General features: G+C 37.3%; 1 protein-coding gene across 1 annotated transcript in view; it reads left to right on the top strand.

Annotated features, from left to right (window-relative positions):
- drd2 (dopamine receptor D2) overlaps nucleotides 1–27,766 on the top strand; it is a 60,784-nt gene that overhangs the window by 28,345 nt on the left and 4,673 nt on the right. Inside the window, exons 2-5 of the mRNA XM_004075413.4 lie at nucleotides 7,064–7,376; nucleotides 17,178–17,287; nucleotides 25,598–25,734; nucleotides 27,496–27,704. Coding sequence (XP_004075461.1) covers nucleotides 7,098–7,376; nucleotides 17,178–17,287; nucleotides 25,598–25,734; nucleotides 27,496–27,704 — 735 coding nt within the window. The 5' untranslated portion in view covers nucleotides 7,064–7,097. The remainder of the gene's footprint in view (nucleotides 1–7,063; nucleotides 7,377–17,177; nucleotides 17,288–25,597; nucleotides 25,735–27,495; nucleotides 27,705–27,766) is intronic.

Raw genomic sequence — 27,766 nt, 5'->3', positions numbered from 1 at the left:
GTAATCATGAATGGTTAAAGCTAGTTTAGAAAATTGATAATAACAACTTGTTCAACAGTTTTTTATCCAAAATGCTCCATTTGGTTCCCTTTTTAAAAACATTTTTTTACTGCTTTTCCACTTGATTTCAATGTTTTTTTCAATAGTACCGTAGTTAAAGAATAGCTCTAGGCAACTTTAGTGTTTACAAAATGTTTTGCTTGATAAACACAGTGCTGCTTTGTGTGTCTTAAGTTCAGATTTATTTTTTTCTAGTGTTCTGTCAACAGCTTTAGTTTTTTAAGATGTACAGACAAATTAGCAAAGTCAATAGTAATGAGGGTAACTTTAATATTTCCAAAAGCTGTTTCAGTGTTTCCTTTTGTCCCCTAAAAGAGCAAAAAAAAAAAGTTCTAAAAAAAGCAAAAAGGAGGAGGCGGTAAATAAATTGAGTTGCACCACAAAAGATTCAAGCACAATAGATAGTTTAAAAAAGGTGTCTGCCATTTTCTTTTGTGGAATTGTTTTTTTGTTTTGTTTTGTTTGTTTGATTTTTAGAATAACAGTGCATGTTTTGATTGTTGGAAAAAATGACAGCTGTTTTTTGTAAGCAGGAAATTGTTATTTTTCATAAAAGAAATTAATGCATTGATAGTATTGATCATCAACAGAAAAAGGCCAATTTGTGTTCAGGGACAGAAAACCTTCCATTTATTAATGTCTGACAAACAAAACCAAACAACAGACTGATGCATAACTATTCCGGCTTTTTATGGACGGGTTTTTGTTTAGTCATGTCAGTGGAACGCAGATGAAGTGATCCTGTTGGTCGACCCGATACCTTTAGATTGTGGCGTATTGGAGCTACATTTGAAGCAGTCTAGTGAAGAGAGAGTTAGGCAGAAAGCTAAAGCTGTTAATTACAGGTCAGTCTACATTTAAATCCCCGCTGAGGTCAGGAGCGACAGGCATTGACTGAGTAAATAAGATCACAGACACAAAAGGTCTAGATGAGGTCTTTGGAGGCGTGGCTGGGACACCATGCAGACCCAGAACTTGAGCCAGCAGATATAACTGTTAATTGTTGGAAGCAGAAATAGTGAAGGAAAAGGCATATTACCCAAAGCACTGGTGGGTGGAAACTGCTCACATGTGCAGACTGGGCTCTGCAGTAGATGGCGATGAGCTTTGTAAATGCGGAGGAGGTGCTTGTGTGTGGGAGCTGCATCAGTTGAAGTATACTGATTAAATCATTAAACAGTTTGACATAAAAATTAAGGACAAAAAACACTTTTTTTCCCAGAACTAAAATAGTTGATGTTTTATGGTCTGTGTTCATAGCTTTTGCTTGGACATGGTTTCAAATAACCTTCGCGTTAGGATAAATTCCTTTCCTTGTTTATAAATCTGATACTACAAAATATTTGAATATCGATGAGGCACTGCAGTTTGTATCTAAAACCTATTTTACAAATCCAAAGGTAGTCATCGATGGTTAAAACAAATGTGTCTTCATCCACAAACTCCACATGCTGCAATTCTTGCCAGAAAAAACACAAGTTTCTACAATGACAGCAAACTCTTCATCTCTGAAAGCCCATATTCAGAGTTCAAAAGAACATCTGTCAATATTTAATTTCTTTTTGCCATATTGATCAATCCATTTCTCTGAACCAGCTACTGTTGGGCAAAGGTGGGATCCACCCTGAGAGGGTCTCCAGGGCCACACACACACATCCACTTACTTGCACACCGAGGAGTAATTAAAAGCAATCAGTCAACCTATAAAGCATTTCTTTGGACGGAGGGAGGAAGCTGTAGTTCCCAGAAAATACCTACACATGCACTGGGAGAATATGCCAACTTCACACAGAAAGGACCCAAATGGGGTTTGAACCAGGGCCTTTTTGCAGGAGCAAGAGCACTAAGCACTGGGCCCCTTTTGTCAGATACTATACTATACTGCACTCTAGATGCAATACTGCACTCATTTGCAATACTATAATACTGCACTCAACTTCTCACCAAGATTCTTACTCTTTTGATTTGTTTTTTAACAACATTAGCTCTTGCACCTTTCCAGCAGCATTGCAACTTAATATGAAGTCAGAACATTTTGCAAAATCCATCTATGACAGGACATTGATTGCAGTCAAAATCTTAAAATCTAAAACAAAGTCATTAGAATTCTTTGGGAGCAAACGTTACAATTTTGAATCTTTGTAACATGGCCAAAAGACCATTGACTAACACCCAAAGTTAGTGCAGGGATGTAGTGCTGTTGGAGCCTATTTTTTTTCCCTGCTTTGTTTCCATTCACAACCAGAGAGCGTGAGATGTTCCAGCTATATCCTGAAGGGACAAATGTAGCTCAGGGGCTACAGCAGCTGGCTGCCAGTCCGTTAAGTCAGTGGTTCTTTTTCTAGCCTGAGCTGTTCTTATGTCCCAAGGCAAGACATTTAACCCATTTGTTGCCCCTCAGTATTAAAGCATGACAAACCTATGTAACTGTTTTTTGGTTGTTTTTTAATAAAAACATCTGCTTAATCACTTACTCTAAACAATATGCATACAGTAAATGAAAGAGGCATCCAATTTCAGAAAGAGATTGTGTGTAACTTTCTGAACATTACATTAACTTGACAAAAATGTGGGAGTACAGGATCTCTCTGCTGTTAATCTAAACTGCAAAAATCCCATGAACTTGGAGGTGTAGCGTATTGACCATTGGAATTTGCTTTGCAAGTGCATGATGCACTGCACTTTCCTCTGTTTGGAGCACAATGTATAGAGAGTCAAAGATAAGTTGCCTCATAGGGGCACTACCTTCCCTAATCGATGGAAATATTACTTGATTACATTTTTTTTGGGAACTCCCAAAATACTAAATTTAATAGATTTATAACATTTCAAATCAATTTAATTCAATTTAGTAAAATTCATATTTAAATTGTGTAATTTATGATGAAACAAACACTCTATCCAAAACCAATATTTTTGGAAAATAGGACTGAATTTACCCATTTTCATATTTTATATAACACTTTATTCCCTAAAAACAAATACATGAAAAATATATTTTCATCACGCACCAGTTATTAGCTTAATTCCCATGTATTGCCAAACTAACAAGCAAAAGTTAAAAAAAAAAGTTTAGGATTCTGAACTAGCTTTGGATTTAGGTTTTTCTTAAACAGGACTGTACAGAGAGTCTAGTTTATAATAGCTCAAGAATAACTTTCAACTTCTATGAGACAAACTATGTGAATTACCTTTAGTAACTCTGAATGGTTAACGCTCTCGCCTCACAGCGAGAGGCCCTGATTTAAATCCCGTTTGGGATCTTTCTTAGTGGAGTTTACATGTTCTCCACGTGCATGCGTGTTTTTTTTCTGGAAACTCTGGCTTCCTTCCACAGTTCAAAAACATGCTTTATAGATACATTGGTGATTTTAAATTGCCCTTGTTTCCATGTGAGTGTGGCCCTGCAATAGACTGATGACCTGATCAGGGTGTATCCTGCCTTCGCCAAAAGTAGCTGGGTTGACTCCAGCAGACTCCACCGTGACCCTTAAAAAGGATTTAATAAGTTCAGAAAATTGATGCTTTAATTTTGTTTGATGTTTGTGTTGCTTTCTTCTTTTTTTAAGTTTTGTTAAAATCTGAATTTGTATGGAAGAGCAATGCCTTCATGACCCTTTGCCAACACATCTATTTCCCCATTCAAATGAACATAAAACATTGCTGACAGATGCAGATTATGCAGGGCAACATTTGGAAAATGTACTGTAAATTATGTAAATTATTAAAAGTGTGCATTTTTTTACCATCAGGTCAGCAGTGGGAACTCTCAAGTATTGTAACTAAAGAAGTGGAGTGGTTAAATAAATGAGATAAGACAGCACAGGGCATCTGCGGGGCGCACACACACAGACTAGTGGCCCAGAGCAATGCTCACACATCCTAACGGGAACATGTTTCTCTTACTCTATTTCTCTTCTCTCTCTTCTTTTACTGCTTCTCACTTAATCTTTCTTATTTCCCTTATGCTCTGAGGCTTTCCTCTACCTTCCACAGTCATTTTTTTTCCATATTAAGCGAGTGGGTTTAAGAACAAAAAAAAAGGCTGCTTGCATAAACATGCAAACATATAAGAAGATGTGCAGTTCCCTGCCCGCCATGTGCATACAAATGCTTTACCTACAAGTCTAGACATTTGCAGTAGCAGCCAGATGTAGTGAAGGAGCTTCCAAAGAAAGTATTATTTAATGTGCTTTTTCCTTACTGATTTTGCAGCTACTATGATAAAACAATTTCCCTCAGGATCAATAAAGTTGAGCCTGTTTAAATTTTTATGATTATTAATATTCTCTATTGCTGTTTCACAATTAATAATATCCACGGTTAATTAGCATTCATTTTTAAAGAACTCAAATAAACTCTGCAGATTGGGGCATTGATGTAAAAATAGACAGGAACACTTTTTCTTGCAAAGACTAAAATAAGTAACTTTGCTGCACAGGTCAGGTGTTTCACATTGTGGAAATCAAAGTGCAAATATAATATTTATCAATCAAAAATAGACAAAAAAGACAATTTAATGGATTTAGTTTAGACGTCAAGGGTTGGCATTTGAGAGATTCAGTTACACATTGAGATCAAGTGAGTTAGATTTACTCAAGAATTTAATGAGAATTTTAGTCAGCTTAAAGAACAGATTTTATAGCCTATACTGGACCCATTGGAGTATAAAAAAAGACTGAAAAATATGGAGTGGAGGGCATCGGAAGGCATCAAAATGAGTGTTGACAGGTAGAGCTGGATGCATGTCTTTACACATTTTGCTCTAAAAAGACGTCAAACAGCTGCACTGAGTGTGTGACTGTGCTAAACCTGTTTGTTGTTAGTTCCACATCTTGCTGAGAATCAGTTACACTGGGATGACAGAAAATATTGGGGGGGAAAAAAACACAGTGAGGTTTAATGTTAGTCAGCACCATCTGGAATTCACACTCCCACCCTTATTAATTTAACTTCAGCGTGTGAAGGGAGACTGTGACAACTGCCAGCCTTGTGGTTTTTGTGTGCGTCACACAGTCGATGCATGATGGCTGATTCCTGACACATTTCAAATCAACAATCCTTCAATGTTTGGTAGTTTCCCTCTGCTGACAGAAATGAGACATCCTGGTTGTGCTCTTCGTTTTGCTAAAACTAACGGGAGTCAGGTTTGAGGGTTGCTCTTCCAGAAAAACTGCAAATAGCCTTATTTTTTACGTGATCTGCCTGTCAGGGGAAGACAGCTCCACTGTTTATTCATCCCTCTGAGACTATTAAGCACTTAATACTGACGGTGTTGTCTAAACCCAACTTCACGTCAGTCATTAATTCATTGGGATCACTAGGATCACAGCTTTAAGCTAATGATCATGCAGCACCGTTCTTTACCCTTTTGCATGTGCAAAGCGATCACTTGCTTTAGGTTATTTTCTTTTACATAGAATGAAAGAGGAATCGAAAGCAAATTCTTAATAATTGTTGATTTATTTGGTGTGTGATATTCACTGATGATTCCCTGTCCGTCACACACACGGCTGCTTCAAGAAAAAAACAATTCCCAGACATATGTTGATCTGATACAGGAAGCGAGTCAATACACACTGATCGGCCTCGGCATTAAAACCACTGAGAGGAGGAGTGAGAAATATTGATCATCCCATTACAGTGCAATGCTCTGCGCGGAAAACCTGCTTCTTTGGCATTCACGAGGAGACAGTTTTGACACGTTGTATCCCCCGTGATCGACATAATCACTTCTGATGGAACGATGCCTTCTGAATCATCTGAGAAACTCAATAAAGGCCCCCACCAATAAACTTACTAGAAAGCTGACCAGTCTGAAATTCATCCACCTGCAGAGAAAAGGTGATAAAGAAAAAGAAAATCTTTATCAAAATTGAGCATTGCTCTTAAATTTTCTGTGCTCAATGTGATGTGGTCTCACTCCGATCATCTTTTGATTGATTGTAAAAGCGTTCCCAGTGGTCATTTAATTTGGATGATGACATTTTTAGAAAAAAACAAAAAAAACAATGTCATATTCTAAGACATAGTTTCTGCAGATCACTGGTGCAGAGCAACCCTGCTCCCCATTCGCCTCGCTGTAGCTGAGACCTCCCTTTTTACATGTACTAGCTTACAGCCTCTTACAACTCCAATCTAACATTAACAGTGCTACAAAAATGGTTAGCTATATTACAGCTGTTCTGTCGTACAGTTTTCAGACCGAAGTCAGCTCGGACGAGGAAAACAAAGACGTACATGGATCTATTTGTCTGTATCATACTGAAGCGGAGTAGGGAACTTGTGTCCCGCCCAGTGTATTTTCTGCGTCACAAATAAGATCTTTTTAAAATGGTATTTTTTTCATCTGCTCCTGTTTCACAGGGATATGAATCAAGTACTCAAAAATTCAATTTTAAACTTTAATTTTCTTTTATAAATGTCCTTCATCATCAGAAAAATGCCACATGAACATGTTAAAAAACACCCAAAGCAGTTTTAATCCTAGTGGGTCTTTAAAAAAATAATGAGATAAGCTGGTAAATAAACAAAAAAAGGAATGAGACCACATGTTTATGCCATAAGATCTCTGTCTTTAAGGGCACTTGGATAAATTATATTAACTGATCTCTTACATTTTTAAACTTTCCAAGAATTTGTTTCTCTGAAGCTTTGATCACAAGATGAACAAGTTAAGGACACACATGAAAATCTTGTTGAGGTTTGTTTGTGTACCGCATATATGTAAACCAAACCAAATTATTTTCATATACTAATTTCCCATTAAAGTTTAGCTTTATTTGTGTTCTCTATATTCAAAATTGCAGCCTTCGTTTGTTTTTTCTTAGCACAGCAGGGTTTAGGAGATCAACACACAAGCTGCTTCTGGTGAGCAATTACTGTGGGATTAAAGATTATCCCAATGCAATATTCTGCCACGTTCTTTTTTTCCCTCTCTGTTTGTAAACATTTAGATAAATACAACGTTCAAATTCTGCATGTTGCTTTGCTTGCTTTGCAGGGCCCGTTCTTGGCCTCTGTCACTCCCTCAGCTAATGGATGTCTTTACCCACTATGCCTACAATGACAGCTTCTACGACAACGGAACATGGAGCTTCAACAACACAGAACCATTGCCGAAGCACACCTACAACTACTATGCCATGCTTCTCACGCTGCTCATCTTTGTCATCGTCTTTGGCAACGTGCTGGTGTGCATGGCGGTGTCCAGAGAAAAGGCTCTGCAGACCACCACTAACTACCTGATCGTCAGCCTTGCTGTAGCTGACCTTCTGGTTGCCACGCTGGTTATGCCATGGGTTGTCTACTTGGAGGTAGGCAAGCAGAAATCTTTACACATAGCAATACCACAAATGACATGCACTCCCCTTGTCTTTTTTGATTTGATAAAAAACCTCTTACTGTTTTTGCATTACAGCTGTGGAAAACAAAAGATGAGGATAGTGATTGGTGAAACGATCATCTTTATTCTTACTGAAAGCAATAACGCCTCAGCCGCTGTCCATATCTCACCTATCAAACAAGTTTAGGTTAATTACAAAACAGGGACGTGTGCTCTGGTTTCTCCTCCGGAAAGAAAGAAAATGACTGACTTCAAAGGCAAGACTCTTGCATTTACTGAATTTAATATGCATTCGCGTGGAATAAGGTGTGAGTGAAATACTGGTGGAGAGAGGCTTTAAGACAGCTTCTCAAGGTTAATGTGGTCATGTCAGTCTGGTAAGCAGTAGGCCCGCAATGAAGACGGCGATGTAGCAATGCTACATGTCAGACCGCTTCTTTTTATCAGAGGTCAAATGTGTCAGAAAATACTTTTTTCGGGGTTCCATTATCTTGGGTTCCTTCTGTTGAAGTATAGTGTGGGGTTTTTTCCTATCCTTTTGCAACATGCATTAGTGCCTGCTGAGAACTGCAACCTAAAAGAGAAAAACATACTTGGGTCCAGCATAAAATTGTCTCCAATTGACCGAATCAATAGCAGCCAGGACAGAGATTATCTCTGAAAATATATATATTTTCTTTGGTTCCCGTCTTCTCTATCCCGGTGTTATTTCTGACCATTAGGCTGCAGGCTGTGTTGTCTGATGGAGAGAAAAGGCAATTTAAAAGAAGGACTCTAATCCTCCAGTGTCACTCAGTGACTCATGATGATTATCGTTCTGATCAAATTACTCTGCATCCATAGAAGGCCGTTGTCCAGGCCTGTCTGCAAATTTGTTTGTTAACAGTGAGATTACTACCTTCGGTCCTCTTTTCTTCACCAGAACAAGCCTTTACCTCTTGGGTTACTTTCTGATCCCACTGAGGGGCTGTTTCTATGGTATGGCAGCTCCGTTGTCCTGGTGGGGGAGGTGATTTTTCACCTAGGGAGGGGATTTCCTCGCCAAGGATTAGAATCTCACCACATCAGTGCGAGACAAAATGCATGAAAAACATTAAATTTATAAAGCTGAAAATTTTAATTTTGATAAAGTGATCGCTCATTCTAATTTGTAGGCTTCTTGTTTTTCTAAAGAATTCGATACGTCGTGTCACATCATTACTTTTTATCAAAATTATATACTCTTTCTGTTGAAGTGTGCTGCTGAATCTTGGCTGAGGGGGAGCACATCAAAGCATATTGTAAAAGTAAGGGCTGAGCTGCAATCAGACACATATCAAAGCCTCAAATTACAGCATAAATTGCGCTATTCCTCAAAAAAATAGAGAACTGGATAGCTTGGCAAAAGCACAAGTCTTTGATCATGTATAGGAACTGAATTTCTTGTGTGCTTCACAGTCTCAAGGGGGGACACACTTGGAGTACAGTAATTCCTAGAATTAATTCCATAATTTTTGGAACTTTTTGGAGAGTTTTGTTGTTGTTCTCTGTTTTTGTATTGGGATAGAAGGATCTTCTTTTTGGCGTCACTCTAAAACCATAACCCTCTATTTAATGAAGAAATAATGTTGAATAATGTTAAAATACAAAGAATGTTAAAGCTGAATTATGCCTCTAAAGGACATATTGTCAGATCTTCAACTGTATTTGAGATAAAGAATGGACTTGGCTCATATAACAAATGTTTTCATTTGTCTTTTAAATTATATTAAAGTCTTATCAGGATACAGTTTTTTATGCTTAATCCAATGGATTTTAATAAAACACCAAGGTCTGCCATATAATGTGCCAGCTTTATTTGTCTAATCATAAGATACAGGGCCATATTTTTTCATTACAGAGGAGGCACGATGTTGTCTTCCTCTTTCTCTATTTTTTGAATGCTCTACCGTAAACACGAGTTTTGGCTGTTTTCCGGGAAAGCGCAGATTATTTTCTGGCATTTACTGACTGCAGGTTGCTTTAACAGGGAGCATCCAGGGACCAGACATGTCAAGATGTCATTTGAGGAGTGGACTGTTAGCTTCGGCAGAGGTCTGTCCTCTCCAAGTGCCCTTCTAGTTCAGCTGCTCTCATTTCGGCTTGTTACCTGCTCCAACTGCCTCATTCCGCGACAGTTGAACAGATAACATCTTCAGTTAAGCAGCTTTCTGCAAAGACATTAACTTGATCCAGTTTTCGTGAACAGTGTTAGCAAATCAGTCTTGTAACATCAATTTGAGATGAAGTAAAATATGTTTAAGAATGACGTTCTGTGATCCACTGGCAGTTTGTCAGGAATCAAACGGGATTACCCAGCATGTGTTTAGAGAGGGATGGTAATGTAATTTTGGTGTGTCCCTCAGCCTGCCAGGCATCCTGCTAATATAAAAAAAATAAATAACATAAAATGAAGATGATTTGGCTTAAATTCATGCAATATGAAATAATTTTTTTCAAAGTGAAATTCAGGAGACCTCTAATTTTTAAAGCTTTTGCATCATTTTGTAAATCATGGAGAAGTTTTGAAACCCTTTGAGGATAACCTCTTGTGTTTTACTTCACTTCATGTGTGCTTTTTTTCTAACAAACACAACATATACATTTTATGCTTGGTAAAAAAAGCGGTTTCCATTTCTTTTACTCTGCCTTGAAAATATACTTTTTACTCTATGAAAGTTTGGTGCTTTTCTTTATCTACATTCTTTACCTCTGGTGTAACTGACCATATCGGCAACCGAAGCGCACATGTTAATGATGTATTAGCATCCACCACAATGAAAGCCTACTCACAGAGAGCAGGCAGGACGTTGAACCTGCCCTTTACTATTAAATGCTAAATTTAAATGAATTACCACAGTTGTGGCTTTTTGCCAACTGTGACTGATTCACATAACTTATCAATGGAAAACTGGGCACTGCTTAAGGAAGTAGAAATAAATGGAAATTAAATGTCGGGCCTTCTGCAGCACACACATTTAACCTTTAAGGTGCTCGGCTGATTATTTGAATATTTTACTGTTCCTGTCCTCCATATCTTTATAGTATTTCCACATAACATGTGTCAGAAAAACCAACTGGGAAAAAAAAAAATTCTGTGCTATTCCTGCCAGGCTCACAAAGTAATGAATGGAGCGTGCTCGTTATCCCAAGACTACAGACTGCTTCGCAGCTCAGTGTGCATAACTGCCTGTAAGCTTCAGTGATCAGGTCGTAGTATGTGTTTTTATGAAGGCTATAATTGTTTTTGGTGCAAAACTGCAAAAGTAAACACCTGTAACATCCTCACAAAATTGTTATATAGGGCTTGATGTGCTAAAATTCTACTTTGAAAAAGTGGTTCAGTGCTGAAAGGTATTGAATTACTGTTAATATAATTGTTCCAAAGGACAGACAGAATCACTTAGGATCCTAAAAAACAGAAGCTGTGAAATAATTTAACTGGTTGGTAACTCTGTTCTCAGATTTGTATTGTCCCTTTCTGTTATACACTGCATTCATCACAAAATGACACTTTTTGCAATAATGGAGTCATAACAAAACATCTATCTGTAATGTGTATTCCCAGATATCTGCTTAAACACCAGAGATGCTGTTTTTATAGAATTGAAATTCAACTGGGTTTGCTTAGACGGCACCATTTACACACCCAAAGTCATCTCAAGGAGTGACACACAGGAAGAAGAAAAAAACAAGAATCAGTTGAGAGTTTTTTTAATCTGATCTATTCCAAAGGAAACCAATTTTTTTGGTACATGCTGGTGGTCTCTGAAAGTGATTGAAGTCTCTGAAGAGCAAAGATGGACAGCTTCAGCAAATAACTGAGAAATTGTCTGAATTGTTTGAAAAACTGTCATCTTTGAGGAAATAGTTATATTTAAACAATTTAAGTCTTGGGGGGGGGATTCCACAGAGGGCAAGCATTTAAGTTGGATTTCTAAGATGGAAGAGCATTTTATATAACAACACTGGTAAATCATTCATTTGCAAAACCATTACTAAACACTATTAGTGAAACTATCATATTCAATCAAAGCATCACAGAAAACCCCCCATGTGTTCCTTTTTGAAAAAAATATCCTTCTGTTTCAGTGAAAGTGTACATTTTTGTCAAAAAAGTTAGCAAATAAGTCCAAAAGAGACTTTCTTTGATGCTTTTTTTTGTAAATGCATTTTCAACTTCTGCTCAGACAACAAGGATGCTCAAAAGCAGATTAAGATTATATAGCCACACACTGCCTTTAAGATTGCACAATCAAGATGAACATGTAGACAGGGCCTAATTCAGCACTCATAGCTGTGATAAGAAAAAAGAAATGTCCTGGCCTGTCTGCAAATCTAGCCCATCCATATTAGAACACGAGAATGTAAAATCGTATGCTATTTCAGTGGTGCTCTATTTTATCCTTTCATCCAATTCAGGGAGAATTGGATGAATATTTTATCCAGTTTATCAGAATATTTCCTTAGTGTTCAAGGAAGGAGTGTTACATTTTAGATTAGCAAATTATTAAATAAAAATCAAAGTAAATATAAGGAGAGTTACTTTATTAATCTATTTTTAGTCTAATTTAGTATGTAGTCTAGTTCTGGGCCATGGCAAGAAGCAGACAGAAGCTACTCTGACGAAACCTGATCCAAAAATATATATAATTTGAGAAGATAACGTTCTCTGTACGTTTCCAATATCATTACAGGAAAGGAGGATAAATTAATGCGGACAAAGTTGAGGTTTAAACGAAGTTGTGAAATCAATGATCAAAAAGTCAGGCAGCTTCAGTGTTCACACAGCGTTTAGCAGCCTGCCGTACAAGACTAGCACTTCAGAGCTAGAATAGATTTCCCATTGAAGTCTCATTAACATGTCTTTTCCTGCTGGCTAGCACACCTTTTACCCTGGAAAAGTGCATCCTCGATGAAGGGTTGCACTTCAGATAGCTAATTAAGAAATGTAGTTTCTAATGTCACATCGTTGCAGTGTTGATGCTGATTAAACATTTTAATACTATTACAAAACCCTTGCCTAACTTTACATAAACATGCTTCTTTTAGTCACTAAATGACAAAGTCAAACAAAGCAATAACTAGGAATTATGGTCACCTCTGTGTCCTGCCCTGATCGTTTATGATTAGTGGGAACAGATGGTTCCAGGTTTTTGATAGAATGAGCACACCTGATCCAAGCAATCAGGAGTGAGCAGGGTAGGGATGGCTGAAAAACATGTAAGGTTCAACAATCCTGATGTAACGCACTTTGGTTTCTCTGTAAAAATTACTTCAAGGAAAGAAAAATAAAAATTCTTTGTGGGATGCAGTTATAGATCCCACTGATCCTATTTCATTTTTAAATTCTTGGTTTAAAGTAAATTTAATTAGTTAGGAACTGTTAGTAACAGAAAATGCTGACCATTTTCAACGCTTATTCTTACTAATGGCTCTATGCACACACTGTTACATACACAGAAGTGGCACACAGAAGCTTTTCGGTAGTTCAGTAGACTCCTGGCAAGGTACCGTATTTTCCGTACTACGGGTCGCACTGGATTGATTATAAGGCGCACCGTCAATTTCACAATCCATCTCATAACCATCAGTTAGTTTATATTGTCTCTGTTGTGTCTCCTGTCCGTCCCACCTCCCCTCTGGCTTCCAGAGGAGTGGTTTGTCCTCCCACCCCCTTGTTTAGTAGTTTGTCCTGCTCTCTTCGCTTGTGGCCTTCTGTGCTTATCAAACATCAACATGATTCAGACATCCACTTGCACTTGAAAGGCAAGGGTCACTCCTTTGAGGAAGGCGATGTGCACATTTTGGACAGAGAAGATTCTTGGTTTGAGAGAGGAATCAAAGAGGCCATTTATGTTAAAGTGGAACGGCCTTCACTCAACAGAGGGAGAGGACTACACCATCACCTATCTTCTATTGAAGATGCAGCTCTTTCAAGAGTCCTAAGATGGCTTCACACTCATCTACACACATATCCATGTGACTGAGAACAAAGAACCTCTCCCAGGTGATTCTGAAGATGTGAATAACCAGCTGACCCTGAGTATATATCATTGTGACTCTCCACGTTTACTAAAACTGATGAATTGAAATGTTTTCAAGAAAAAAAAGAAGTCTGATTTTATTTGAAAAGAAAACCTTGGTTTACTATTACCTATGGCTATCTCCACAGAAGCATCAACATCCAAAGTTTTGGTTTTTGATATTCTGTGTCATAAATAATTTTGTGTTTTTGTACTTACAAAATTAAACTTTCGTCACCTGTCGCGAAAGAGAAAGGACAATGGTGTTTTCCATGATGTGAACTTGTGCTATTGAGTGTGAACATCAGCATAAATATAATACATTTTTTCTACATTTTTATTTTGAAAGTACCCCGATCTGTTTCCTGTTTCTCCTGCTTTTTTTCCACTAAATCAAAGTGTCGACTGAAAATATAACTCCTGCGTAGAGCTTGTGTTGCATTGCAGGGGGGACGGACGTCAGACGCATATATGATGGAGGCCATGTAAACATTTCAATTGATTAATGAATGTTCTATTTTTTGTGCCAACGCAACAGAGACGCGCCACAGAGTAAATCAAGTGTAACTCTAGGGTTGTGTCCAAATTCACACACCAGTTTTTGGTTAGTTCACTGTATAGGATATTTGAAATTAATTGGGATGTCTGAACATTCAATTGCCAAATTCATTGCCCTGCGAAAAACTAGTGTGCATCGATGGTCATTAGATAGACCACAATGACCAATTATTCTTTTCGAATAACTGAATTAATTTTTGTTTTGTTTTATGAATAATCCAAGTTTTCATCATCAGAACAGAATGTATTCATAAAAAGGCAACGAATATGTTCTTATTTATTAGGTGTTCACTTCGGCAAATCTGCCATTTAGGAAAAAAAAGTGAGTATGTGTCCAAATTAGGTTGAAATTCAGGGCACTAGACAGCCCTGGAACTTTAGGGTTTAGAAAGTAGTGAGAGAATTTATACATAACCTAGAACTTGCTTGCAACACACTACACATTTGTGTATTCACAATACCTGAAACTCCCAACCTTGTTTGCAACTCATAAAAAAATTACAGATACCGCTACACGTTAGCTTATTCACAATAACACCTGACCCAGCGCTGTGTACCTCTCAAAAAGCTTTGACATTACTAAGCACAGTCAGAATTAATCCATAGATAGGGTGCTTCAGATTATGGCTTTTTTTTATACAGGAGATTTTTAAATGTGCCTTATAGTGTGAAAAGTACTGTCTTTTCTGATTTACAAACTTTGCAGGTAATTTATTTACAAAATGCTTAATATTTACGAAGGTATTCTTTGTAAAAAAGCACTTACAAAATCCTTTACAGCTTCGTTTTGAACAAGCCGTTCACCATGGCAGACAATTTATTCTATTGTTTTTCATATATTTTGTCTGATTAAAAAAACAAAAAAGCTACATCCACTGATGTCTGGGGTAAACATCATTTTGGAAATACAGGATGATTTCTCTGTCAGTAATCCAACAAGAACTGTTTCCAAAACTTCAAAACAGCTCATGAGCCACAGTTGTTCATTTCATGTATTCAGGCGATTGCTGTAAAAGCCGCCCCCTCTCTGCCACTCTCCCACATTTCATATTTCAACTCCATGTGGTATACTTGTCCTGTCACATTTCAAGGACCTGGGACGTGGTACTGATTGTCCTTCTGAATGAAGCGGGCCACATCGAAGGTGTTTTGCGGGGGGGGGGAGACTCCCGCAAAGTCATGCTGAGAAACAAAGTGGATTTAGATTTTGACCTTTAGACAATGTTAATTGTAAACATATGACATTTTAGCTACATATTTGAATTAAAAAAACACAAATAATGTGCTGTGTCCTTTTCAAAGTTCATTTTGTAATCTGATTGTGATTTGAAGTGATGATTTTTTTAAATAAATTTAAAAGGCTTAAAGAATGTTTTTACTATGTACCTGGCCTGACCTTTCTCACTCTCAAACATTAAAGAAATATATTTATTGTATTTTAATATTAACATAAAATAAAATAAAAACCGTTTGAGGGAGTTCAAATGCATTTGCTTAGCTGATATTCACATTATTTTGCTCATGATATATAATTGAGACTGACTGAATCTTCATATTATAAGCTTCTTAAACTTTAATGTCATTTTGGCTTCCAGGATCCCAGAAACAAGGTGATGGTAGGCAAGTAAATAAAAACTGACAAAAGCAGGGAAGCAAAGGTTGTGAGCAAAATATCCCAAAACTGCATAGAAAAGCAGATAACTATAAAAAGACACAAGCCCCTGCATGCTGCTCCTAAATGACAGAGCTTAATTTTGAGGACACAGCTTTTTGGCATAGATTAACCAGCTGCAAAGAGGCGGACAACAATAGCCTTCTTCGCTGTTAGACTTGGCGCAGCAACGCAAAGTCAGGTAGTATTTAATTTCCTTCACAGTGGGTGGGATGAGTTCTTTCAGAATGGCAGTGATTTCTAAATAACATAAACTAGGGTTTCTTTGACGATTTAAAAATGACGGACATCACAAATTTCTGATTTTCAAAAAGAAAACTTTTTTAAAAATATTTGTATACCAATGGCTTTTTTTTCCAGGATCCATGCTTTTAAATTGTCCATTTCGCTTTATAAACTGGAGCAAAACATTTATTCAGCGATAATTTCTGAGTTATTCCAGTAACTTCTAAAGGAAAATGTCAGGACATCCATGTGTGAACCTAATCTTAAGTGAAAGTGGGTCATACAGCAACGTAATGACCCTAAGCTCAGTACCAAGGAATGGTTATGTAAGAATAAAGTTCATGTTTTTGGCGTAGTCATGGAAAGCCTTGTCCTTAATCCAACGCAAACTCTGAGGATGGCTTTGAATGAGATTTAAATTGAAGAAATCACATCGCCGTCCCAGAGTTAAGATGCTATGATCAGAAGACTGGGTAAAATACCATTGAGAAGTGGTTCAGACTGAGAAAAAACGATTCTGATTTAATGTGAAAAAAGTGTCAAAGGAATAAAGTCTTAATTTTTAGATTTTTAGACTTCTAACTCTTCATCTTTAATTAATTTTTACACAACTTGTGTTTACATTTAAAAAGGCAATACATTTCATTGTAGAGGTACTGGCAAGGGGATTTTTATGATGTTAAAGAAAAGAAATTAAACATTAATGAAATGCATGTGGCTGGTTTTATAAATGACTTTCATGTAAGAGCAGTACTTTTACATCGTCCTCTGCGTGCACTTCAATTGACATTTTTTATTTAACCAGCTGTCCAATTGTATTTTTCTAATATACGTTTCCTCTCTTGTCACAGTTTGACTGCCAGTGTCCTCCAGCAATTCAAGTGTTTAGCTCATGCTTTGATTCTTCAATAAAAAATTCTGAAAGGGGCATTTAGGCAGCAAGAATTCAGAGGGTTTAGTTAGTGTCACCTTTTTGTTGAAATCAAAGGTTTTTGTTGTGATAAAAATAAATGCTTGAATAAAATTGCCTTTAATAACAGAACTAATAAAATTCTGGGTGTCTTTCACTATTTTATTACATTTTATTACTGCATTGCTCCATTGTTGTGTTGAAATGACTGACCCTCTTTTTCCCCTTTAATGGTTGTTTTTCATCTATTTCTTTGTATTGTAGTAAAGGCTGGAAATTATTTTTAAATTATTCAGCAATGCTAAACTTTGACTTTGTCCAGTGCAGTGTATAACCGTTTTAGTTGATGTTCTACTATTCCAGGTAGTGGGAGAGTGGCGCTTCAGCAAGATCCACTGTGACATCTTTGTCACTCTTGATGTGATGATGTGTACAGCCAGCATCCTCAATCTTTGTGCCATTAGCATTGATCGGTGAGTTTGCTATGTTTGTGTATTTGTGAATGAAAACCAACCCTATCCATACCTAAAGAGATCTGCTATTTTTTGTCAGAATTATCAACACCTCAACCCATTTCACATTCCGCACCACTCGGAAGAAAAACACAAGCCATAATTAGATGCCAGCAGATGTTTCAAAGCTGTGAATAAAAAATTAAAAAAACAGAAAAAAACAACTGCTGCAGATTTGTACCTAAAAGGTGTGAATAATCTAATTAACACTTGTAAAACAGATGTGTATTGGACAAACTGATGATGAAGAATTTGAGGACTTTCTCAGCTTAAAATCATTTTTGTCACATTTTAGTGAAAGATAAGTAAAGTAAACGGCTAAAACAAAGCTGTTTTTAGGTTGAAACAGAACCAAAACTAACACAGGAGAATGATAGTTACATGTATGAACGAATGCGTTGCTAAGAGCATATAAGAATATAAAATTTTAGTATGTGGGAAACATTTTTACAGGTATAGTATAAAGTTCAAGGTTGCATAGTCACATGCATCCATATTGGGGTTGACCAATGTGGGTGCTGTAGGTCTTTGGATTGTCCAGGCACAAGGAGGGTTGTAGACAGAAGCAGGGGGGAGCACAGATGTGTCTCTCAGTTCTCTTTTGGCTCGTGCGGCCACCTCAAGGAACGTCGTTGAAAACTGAACTTTTGATTGTCGTGCATGTGATAAAGGTATCATGAAATATTTTTAATGGTAATGTAAGTTGATGCATATGTGATGCTGTTATATGGTGTCCTTATGCCACACTTTCATTCAGTGTTTTACAACCAGTGTGCCGCGGTACACTAGTGTCCCATGAGAGACTGTCAGGTGTCTTCTTCGTCTTTCTTTTCCTTTCAGCTTTTTCCTTCAGGAGTCGCCACAGTGAATCAGCTTCCTTCATCTAACCCTGTCCCTTTGCATCCTCTGCTCTAACACCAGCTTCAAGTCTTTGTTCAATGCATCGGTAGATCTCCTCTTTGGTCTTCTTCTAGACCCTTTGCATGGCAGCTCTAGAATCAGCATCCTTCTAACAATATACTCACTGTCTGTCTCTCCTCTGGACATGTCAAAGCCATCCCAGTCAGGCCTCTCTGACTTTATCTCTAAAACCTCACACATGTGCATCCCTCTGATGTACTAATTCCTGATCCTATCCATCCTGGTCATTCCCAGAGAGAACCTCACGATGCTCATCTCGGTTACATGTCTTTTCCTCAGTGCCACTGTCTCTAGGCCGAACAGCATGGCTGGTCTCACCACAGTTTTGTACACCTTTTCGTTTGAGCTGAAACTCTTCTATCACACACGACACCTGACACTTTTATTCATCCATTCTAACCTGTCTGCACTCGCTTTTTCACTTCTTTTCCAAAGTCTCCATTACTCTGAATCATTGACCCTAGATACTTCAAATCCTCCACATTCTTTATTTCTTCTCCCTGTAACCTCACTCTTACACTTGGGTCACTGTCATTCATACACTGTTGTGTAATGCAAAATTATTCAGTTTTATCTAATTGGTCAAAAAACATTGACCATTGCCAATATATCAGCTCTGTGTTCATCCAAACAAGCCCAGGTTTCTCACTGAGTAGGTAGAAATACAAAAGATAATAAAATACATTTTTCTTTATGTCAATTCGATTTTTTTATTCAAGGCACTTTCACAAGAATGAGTATTTATTGCTACAGAATTTATTTTTCTAAATTTTCAGTTGGTGGTATGCCTTGTGTTTTTATCAAGGAGAAAGTGTAACTTTGCTTAAAAAAGGTTAAAAAAAACATTGCTCCAGTCTTTAGTATGGTGCAAGTAACTGGCCTGTATGATGCCCACACAAACTACATTTTGTTTGTCTGAAGTCCTAATCTACAACATGTAAGGCGCCCATCTTACAGACTGCTGCATTCACACCAGCCTGTTACAGAGCCCATGAAGCTGGAGCTAGTGAACGGCGCCGCCCAGGGTTCGGCTGTACTTTAATCGCTGGCGACCTGTCCTGGGTGTATCCCGCCTTCGCCCAACAGTAACCAGGGTAGTCTGCAGCAACCAGTTCATTGTAGTGGAAGAAAATCATTGAGAAGCCATATTGGATACATTTTTCTACCAGCCCAAAGCTGAGTCCCTGATTGAGCGTCAACCGCGCCGCACCCAATGCCCAAATCATGCCACAGAACCTCCGATCATGTCTGTACATTGACTTAACATTGAAACTTGATGCCCCTGATGTGCGAATTGCGTCAAATGTGAATGCAGCATTGCCATGTGAACAGCACATGAGTCCCTTGCACAGTCAGCAGGATTTGGGGATCCTGGGTACAAATCAAATATCTGTGTAACACACATGTGTCTCACCTACTTCACCATTTATTATCCTGGCTCGTTGTTAAGTGTGCTACAACCTGTCTCTCGCAACATGACCGAAGAAAAAAACTGTGCATGAACATTTTCGCTCTATGGACTCAGTGAGCGGTCTAAGACCTTGATATTTCCTGGGGGCCACCTGCTTTCCCTTTTACAAGTTTGCCCATTTTTTGACCACAAACAGACGGGTTCTGAAGGGCGGTCGTGACTAAGGACAGTTTTAATACAATGAGGCAAAGTTTTATCAGTCATTTAATTTGTATTCAAAGCATGTATTGCTCTGCTTAGCAACAGTTATTTGCACCATTTGACTGTTTTGGGGTTTTTTTAGATTCTCTCTAGGTTTAGGGGATTAAAACTGTGAAACGAAAACGTCCTAATCTGCTTATAAAATTGTATTTATTCCATTACATGCTTAATAACTCATTAGTAATCTGTTAAAGCATTTCCATCTCTTTTGTCCACCTTTTAAAAAAAACATTAATCTTCAATTCACCAGGAAAACATAATACAATAGAATAATATTACTGCTGAAAAGCACCTTACTCCATAATGTTCACATTTTGAACATAAGAATATTTTTCATATGTTCAAAATGTGAACAGAAGAAAACGTTCAAAACTCAATGGATTATTTACTGTTTTCTAAGCTAATATAGACTGTAATGTGAGTAAATTAGCATGTTTATTGCAAGAAAACATTACGGTAATGAATATAAAGATATTTTTTAGAGATAGACATTACTGATAATACTGTAACAGCAATCAAATTAGTTATTTTTTTAACGATGCACAATATAAAACACTACAAACAGCCAGCCTATTAAAACATTATTTTTTAAATTCCTTTACTGTCCTTTACTAACATTGACATTCTTCTGAAAAGTAACAAAACCAACAATGTAAAAACCAATAACAGACTTTCAAAAGGCTATTAAAGCAAATGTTCCTAGAGTTTCTCTTCATTGCAGGGAAAACAGAAAGAACATTTTTACCTCTCTGTATCCTAATCTGCCCTTATGAGATTTCTCTGCCTTGACACAAACACGCCAGTCTTGTCCGCAAAATTACAATAACCTCTTTTTTCCACAACTTTAAAGCATGAAACACAATCGTGCTTTCTTTACAAGTGTGGTCTAAAAAAGTCTCATCTCTCTAAAACCACGTAGCGGCATGGATTTGTGCAGCTGAAAAGGAAGTGGAAACTTTTGTTTATAATGCACATCTCGTGAAAACCACTCAAAGCAAACAACACAACTTCATACCTGTTTCCAGCAGACATTGAGTGAGGGAGAAACTCCTTTATGCATGAATGAGTCTCCACTCCTCCAGTAACCATAGCTTAACTGAAACTAGGTCAAGAACCAGGTCAGAAATGTAAAAAAGAAAAACAAATGTCCAAAGAAGATGCTGAAAAAGACAAATGTAAAACATTTCCTCTGTTTATTTGACTAAAGCCTCATTTAAAGCACCATGTTCTTAAACCTTTTTTTTTTAAAAACAGGTCAAAGTTGTTCCATAATGCATTTTTTGAGATGTATTTCAGATTTTTCTTTTTAATTTGATCCTTCTGTCTATTTGAAAAAATCTGGAGTGCAACACTGGATGGGTTTATGTTTATCTGAATGATAGTAAAAGATAAAGAGGTCATAAAAAAGAAAAACAAAGGTAAAGAGACTGTATATCAGTAATGTTTGAATTGTGAAGGTTAGGTCCAATAGTTTTAGTGATAGGTTTTTTGTTGGCAACATTAAACAAAACTTTTATTAAACGTAAACTTTACAGCAAATCTAAAAAGAAGTTGTTGAAAAATGAAATGAATTGTTACTTCGTATTGCACTGCATGATATAGGCTACATTTAGAAAAGGCCTGGCATTATGCAGCTGGGCTTATGACTTTTGGATTGGTCAATTAAAGTAGATCACAAACTGTTAAAGCTTTTATAAAAAGCATTTCCTCTGAAGAGCCTTTGAAGGTTGAGGGCTTATAAATAAATCTGTTGGAAATAATCATTTAATGCTTGCTTCAAGAATTGAATTTCTCCATATTTAATGTTGCATTATTTTCTGCTTGGCCACTTTTTATTTTTTTATTTTGAGTCCGTATGCAGAATAAATGTCCAGCACGGTCACTCATGAACACAATTCTAGCTGTTATTGAAGTGACTGAATTAGAGTACGGATCACTGTACTGGATCCGGAAAAAAGATTAATAGGAACAACCTCATACCAGATTACTTTTGCGTGTGTGTGTTGTACACTCAGGCCCCAAGCATACAGCTGAAAAATGCCATCCGCATTTACATTCAGATTTTATTCATCTGAGCTGCAGCAGCCAGCTGCATATTTGTGAATACAAATCAGAAAAGGGATGAGTGTGGAATAATCTAGAATTGAATTCTCTGGCTTGAGAACATTTTGATGTCTTCCCATTTGAGACTGATTTGTAAGAGATCAGATAACTGGCGCAGACACATTTCACATCTACAGAGTAATGTAATTTGTACATCAGGAGACTGGTTCTTGGTTTTGATACCTTGGTTCTTATTAAATGGTGCAGGCTTAATTAGAAGTTTTGCAGACTCAAGTTTAAAGCCCTTTCTTATTAAACATGAGCAAACACAAGCATAGCCTTTACCAATGATAAAAGAGTAAAGTACTTCGTAAGGAGAAAAACATGGTTCTTCCAAACACGTCCTTATTACTTTCTTATTAAAATCATATTTAAGCCAGTGTGAAGATGCTTGTATTCTATCAATCGTGCATAACATTCATAAGAGTTTTAAATAATTTGTTTCTGGCTGAAACCTAAAACTCTAAAAATTAGGAAACTGCCATAAATGAAATCCTGACTAGTTTTTTTTTTCCGTTTTTTTTTTTCTAATTTAGGTCTTAACTACTCTAAGTCTTCGTCTTTGTCTTTTCCCTTTAGGAGTTGCCATGGTCAATCATCCACCTCCATCTAATCCTATCCTCTGCATACTCCTGGTTCACACCAACCACCTCCTTTGCTTTGAACCTCCTCTTTGGTCTTCACTGTCCCTCCTCTAAACAAGTCCAAACCATTTCAATCTGCTTCCCTGCATTTTTCTTCTAAACATCTAAAATGAGCTGTTCCTCAGATGGATTCATTCCTGAACTTATCCATCCTCATTGCTCACAAAGAGAACCTTAACATCTTCAGCTCTGCTACCTCCAGCTCTGCCTCCTGTGTCTTTCTCACTCTCTATAAACCAATAACATGTCTGCTCTCACCACAGTCTTCTACACCGTTCCTTTCATTCTTGTTGACACGTTTTTGTCACACATCACACCCAAAACCTTCCTCCACCCAAAATCAATTTGCTTGCACACGACTCAGTATTTTAAATTACTCTAAATAAAATGAAGAAAGCAAAGGAATGCACGCAAACTAATTCATAGTAAATCTGACCCATCCATCTATTTCCTAACTGCGCTTTAGTCCCAATTGGAGAAATAGTGATGCTGGAGCCTACCCAGCTACAGGACAAATTGCCAGTCCATTATAAATACTTAACCCCTGTTTTCTCAAAATAAATGTGGTGTAACCCATGCTGGATGTCTTGTGCATTTCAAGAATGATAAGCAGGAGTGAATGAAAGGCATGTTGTGAAATGCACAGCAATTCACAGTATTTGCAGCAAAATCCCTAACAAGGTCAAGCAGTGTAGCAAGGTTAAATGATGAGGTCTTTTGTGCAAAAGGCCAGGGGAAAAACGCTGCCTCACTTACAGTATCTCATTTTGATGTGAACTGAAGCCTGCAGCACATAACTGTTTCCAGAGGGCTAGTTCAACATCAAAACGGATCTGATCAGTAATGACAAGCATCATTTCTGGTCCACTCGCAGGATGCATGTTCCTTGTTGCTTTGGGCTAAAATTCCCATTGATCAAAAGCAGAGCAGGTAATATACTGGTGCATAAGAAGCTATGCATCAGTCAGTCGAGATGGACTATGATGGAGGTGCATGCAGAACAGCCTCAAAGTTAAAATATAGTGAAAAATGACAGCCAATGTTGTAGGTGTTTACATGTCATGGTTAATGATATATCTTTGGCAGCGCTTTAACCATCAGGTAAACAGCTGAAGTATAATTTACACCCATCCTCTCAGCGTTAAACAAACTGCATTTGGTTAAGTAAACATAGCTACCTCTAGATATAGACCTAGCTTCTAATCTCTTTGTGCTCTAATGTCACTTGAAAATAACATTCTGCCTTTTAAGACTAAGAAAAAAATGTACAAATGCTTTCAAGTTGATAAGCAGAACTAAAACATATGGCGCTAAAAGTTTTTGCACTGCTGACCCAAATCCAGTTTCCAATGAACATCTTTTGCATATTTTAATCAGTTTATCAATTTTAATAAAATAGCAGATATAACCTCAGCATTGTTTGTGAATCTCAGCATCAATTACTAGTTATTAGCTTCAGTACTGTGAGCAAATCGTATCACAAACTTACAAAGAACAGTGAACAGCTGCATTATTTCCCACAAGGTAGAATGAAAATGAAATAATTCTACATTTAGTAAATAAACAGTGCTGTACCTTTGGGTAAAATCTGCAATATCTTGCAAACTACAGCTCCATGGGATAAAGATGAGCCTTCAGGTCCCTGGCACATTGCCGAGCTTCCAGACACTGATTATGAGAAATTTATTTGCTTCAGTCTGCCACCTCTCTTTGCATGTGTTCACTGTTCCCCCATGCTGATTTTGATTTATTAATTTACTATAACAATAAATTATTTTTTTAAATAAGAAAAATTTATAATGATTAAAGGAAAACCCTTGCAGGTAATCACATTGAACTCATTCTAACCATAAACATGGACAACCATTTGTGTTGAATTTCAACTGAACACAGTTCCATTCCCTAAACAGAGTAATGGCAAAAATTGTGTGTTAAAACTTTTAGCCGGATTTATTGTATTTGCACACTATTGTCCTGTCATTTAAGTATGTATGAGGGACCAAGCAGTACAGGACTGTTGGGGACCAGGCAAATGGTAGAACGACACAGGGATGTTTGACAAGGTTGTTTTTTTTAATCCACCCAGAAAATAAATAAAAACAACTTAACTGAAACAACTGGCCTGTAAAAGAGTTAAATTAACATAACAATTGTAATCATTGACTGTACATAAGAACTGGACTGAGTGAGTATGAGTCCCCCCGAGAAAAGGCTTACTTCTGGCTCCAGCAAAATGAAGTTAATTAAGCTACCATTTTTTCGCAATACGGATGCCACCATGTAAATAAGGACATGGCCTAAAAACCTTGCTTTTACCACAAGTCCACTTCCCCCTTTGTCCCTTCTTTTGCGTCTAGAGGAGCACACAGAAACAGCATACAACCCCACATTAGTAATGTGTGCACGCCATCCAACACACGGTCAAATATAGAAATAAAGGCTTTGTTGATTAATGTAAGATAAATCAATGTACCATATGTCTGTTTATGTAACCATGTGAGCACACATTAAAGCACAGATTACTGTTAAAAAACTGCTTTTATTGACCAAGCAAAACAGTATAATGGCTCAAAGCAGTCTTTTAACTGTCAATTTTTCTGTTGACCAATAGTGCACATTATATATATAATATTACCTTTTTATTCAAAAATAATCAGCAATAAAACAGAATATTAAGTTCATCAACAGGCCTAATGGCAGACCTATGATTCATTTAATGCAATTAAACAGAAATATAAGAAACTGAATATGATAATATACTGAACGAATGAGTAGATTTAACAAAGTTCTTGTCTTACTTTGTTCTGCCTGATCCCTTTACCTTGTTGAGTTAGGTAGAGTAAATTCCAGTAAATATGGTTCACGTGGCTTTCCAGGAGGCTGGCACAGTGCGCAACACACTGTAACTGTTTCTTTTTCTACCCTTTTCAGATACACAGCAGTGGCAATGCCAATGCTGTACAACACACGCTATAGTTCCAGGAGAAGAGTCACAGTCATGATCTCTGTGGTCTGGGTTATGTCTTTTGCCATATCATGCCCCTTGTTGTTTGGGCTTAATAACACAGGTAAGAATGTTTGAAATGTACACTCCTTTCACACATTTTCCATTTTCACTTCTTCAAAGCTTCTGAATATAGTAACAGTAAAGGTAAAGTGTCTAAATCAGAGGATTTCATAAAACAAAACAAAAAAAGGGGGACGTTTTTTGTCCTCAAGCGCGATATTACCAAACATCAGCATATAAACATACTTCTTAAAATGCATTAAAATGCATTTTTCTTAAAATGCATGCAAATACCGCTGCACCATGGGCGGCCATGGTGCAGCGGTAGGGCGGTCGACCCATGATCATAAGATTGCAGGTTCGATTCCCGCCTTGCACGCCCATGAGTCGAAGTGTCCTTGGGCAAGACACTGAACCCCAGCTTGCCTCTGGTGGTAGGCGGGCGCCTGTGTTTGGCAGCGGAGCCGCCACCAGTGTGTGAATGTGTGAGTGAATGTGTGTGTGACTGGGTGAATGGGTCTGTGACTGTAAAGCGCTTTGTCCTTGTAGGAAGAAAGGCGCTATACAAGTATACGCCATTTACCATTTATACGCCATTTACTTCTTAAAATAATCCATATGTAGTGACTAATAAGCATTGTAGTTAAAGAAAGTAACTTTAATTTAAGATCTACCCTCTGTCGTTTCATTTAGTTCATTGTCTCAGTTTTTCATGCGATAAATGCAGTCAGGCTAAGTCAATGAAAATTGTAGGAATTGACACTAAAGGACAATTTTTCAGATTATTAAACTTAAAAGTGGTGAAAAAAGACAATGTTAAGCGTCATAGAAAACATATGCGTTCGCCGATTTATCCTTTGTGACTATATTTCTGTGAGACATGAATGGTGAAAAAATGAAACAGCTTTCTTCTTCTACCCCTGCTGGTATCCCTTCAAGTCAGACTGGAGCTTTGCCACAAAACAGGAGCATCAAATTACTCCAGCTACAAGGGCTATTTTGCAATCTGTCTGTGTGTATATAAAGAACAGTTGTAACTCATGTTGGTTTGTTTTCAAAATGATTATTCTTTGTAAAGCATAGAAGTAACATTGAAGCAGACTGTGGTCAGACTCACACAAGAAGCACCTCAAGCTGTGTGGGCAGCTTTCTACAATAAAAATGAAACAACATCCTTTGTTTTTGTGTTTGTTTTTTACAAAAATACGTTTATTCTTTAACATTTCCATTTGAAATTTACAACAAATCATAGAATGATTTTGAATTTTATTTCTTTATTTATTTGTCTATTCATTTTTTAATTTCTTTATTTAATTATTTAAGCAATAATATTTGTAAAAACAAAACAGAAAGAATTTGTCATTGGTTGATAGATGTTTAGAAATGTGTTTCCAATGTTAAAAGTGTAGGGTGTATTGTTCATGCACCTATAGAAGAAATAGTGCATATTTGCACATTTATGAACAGCTGAATTTTAAGGTTGAAAAAAACAATTCCATACCCAGCAACCGAACATCATGATCCATCTTTATCACAGAGAATGTATGATTAAAACAATATAATGGTTGCATTGTGGAGCTAATACAAACTGTATTGCAAACCCCTGTATTAGGGAGATAAGGATAACAGCCCTAAGACAGCTCTTATATGGTGCAACAGGATGGAAGTTTTGAGAAAAAGAAAAAAAAAACAACTTCATTAATATTTCAAATGATCAAAATCAGAGAACAAACTGGTTCAAGCCAAATTAAGCTTCTTCTTTTGGTCAAAGCGTAACATGTAATCAGAACTTTTTATTCATCTCATGTTCTTATCTCCACAGCCACCCGTGATGAGTCTCTCTGTGTGATTGCCAATCCGGCCTTTGTGGTGTACTCCTCTATCGTGTCCTTCTATGTACCCTTCATCATAACTCTGCTGGTTTATGTGCAAATTTATGTGGTCTTGAGGAAGCGCAGGAAACGTGTAAACACAAAGCCAAAGCAGCGCATCTGCCAGGCAGCTGACACTGACGGGGCCACTTCACTGAAGGTGAGCCGTTGAGGCAATCATGCATCAAAACATGAAAATCGTTGCTTCTCCAATCAATACGC

Source organism: Oryzias latipes, chromosome 13 (genome assembly GCF_002234675.1).
Source record: "Oryzias latipes chromosome 13, ASM223467v1".
In the NCBI taxonomy this organism is placed as follows: domain Eukaryota; kingdom Metazoa; phylum Chordata; class Actinopteri; order Beloniformes; family Adrianichthyidae; genus Oryzias; species Oryzias latipes.
This window is presented reverse-complemented; position numbering and strand designations above follow the sequence as displayed.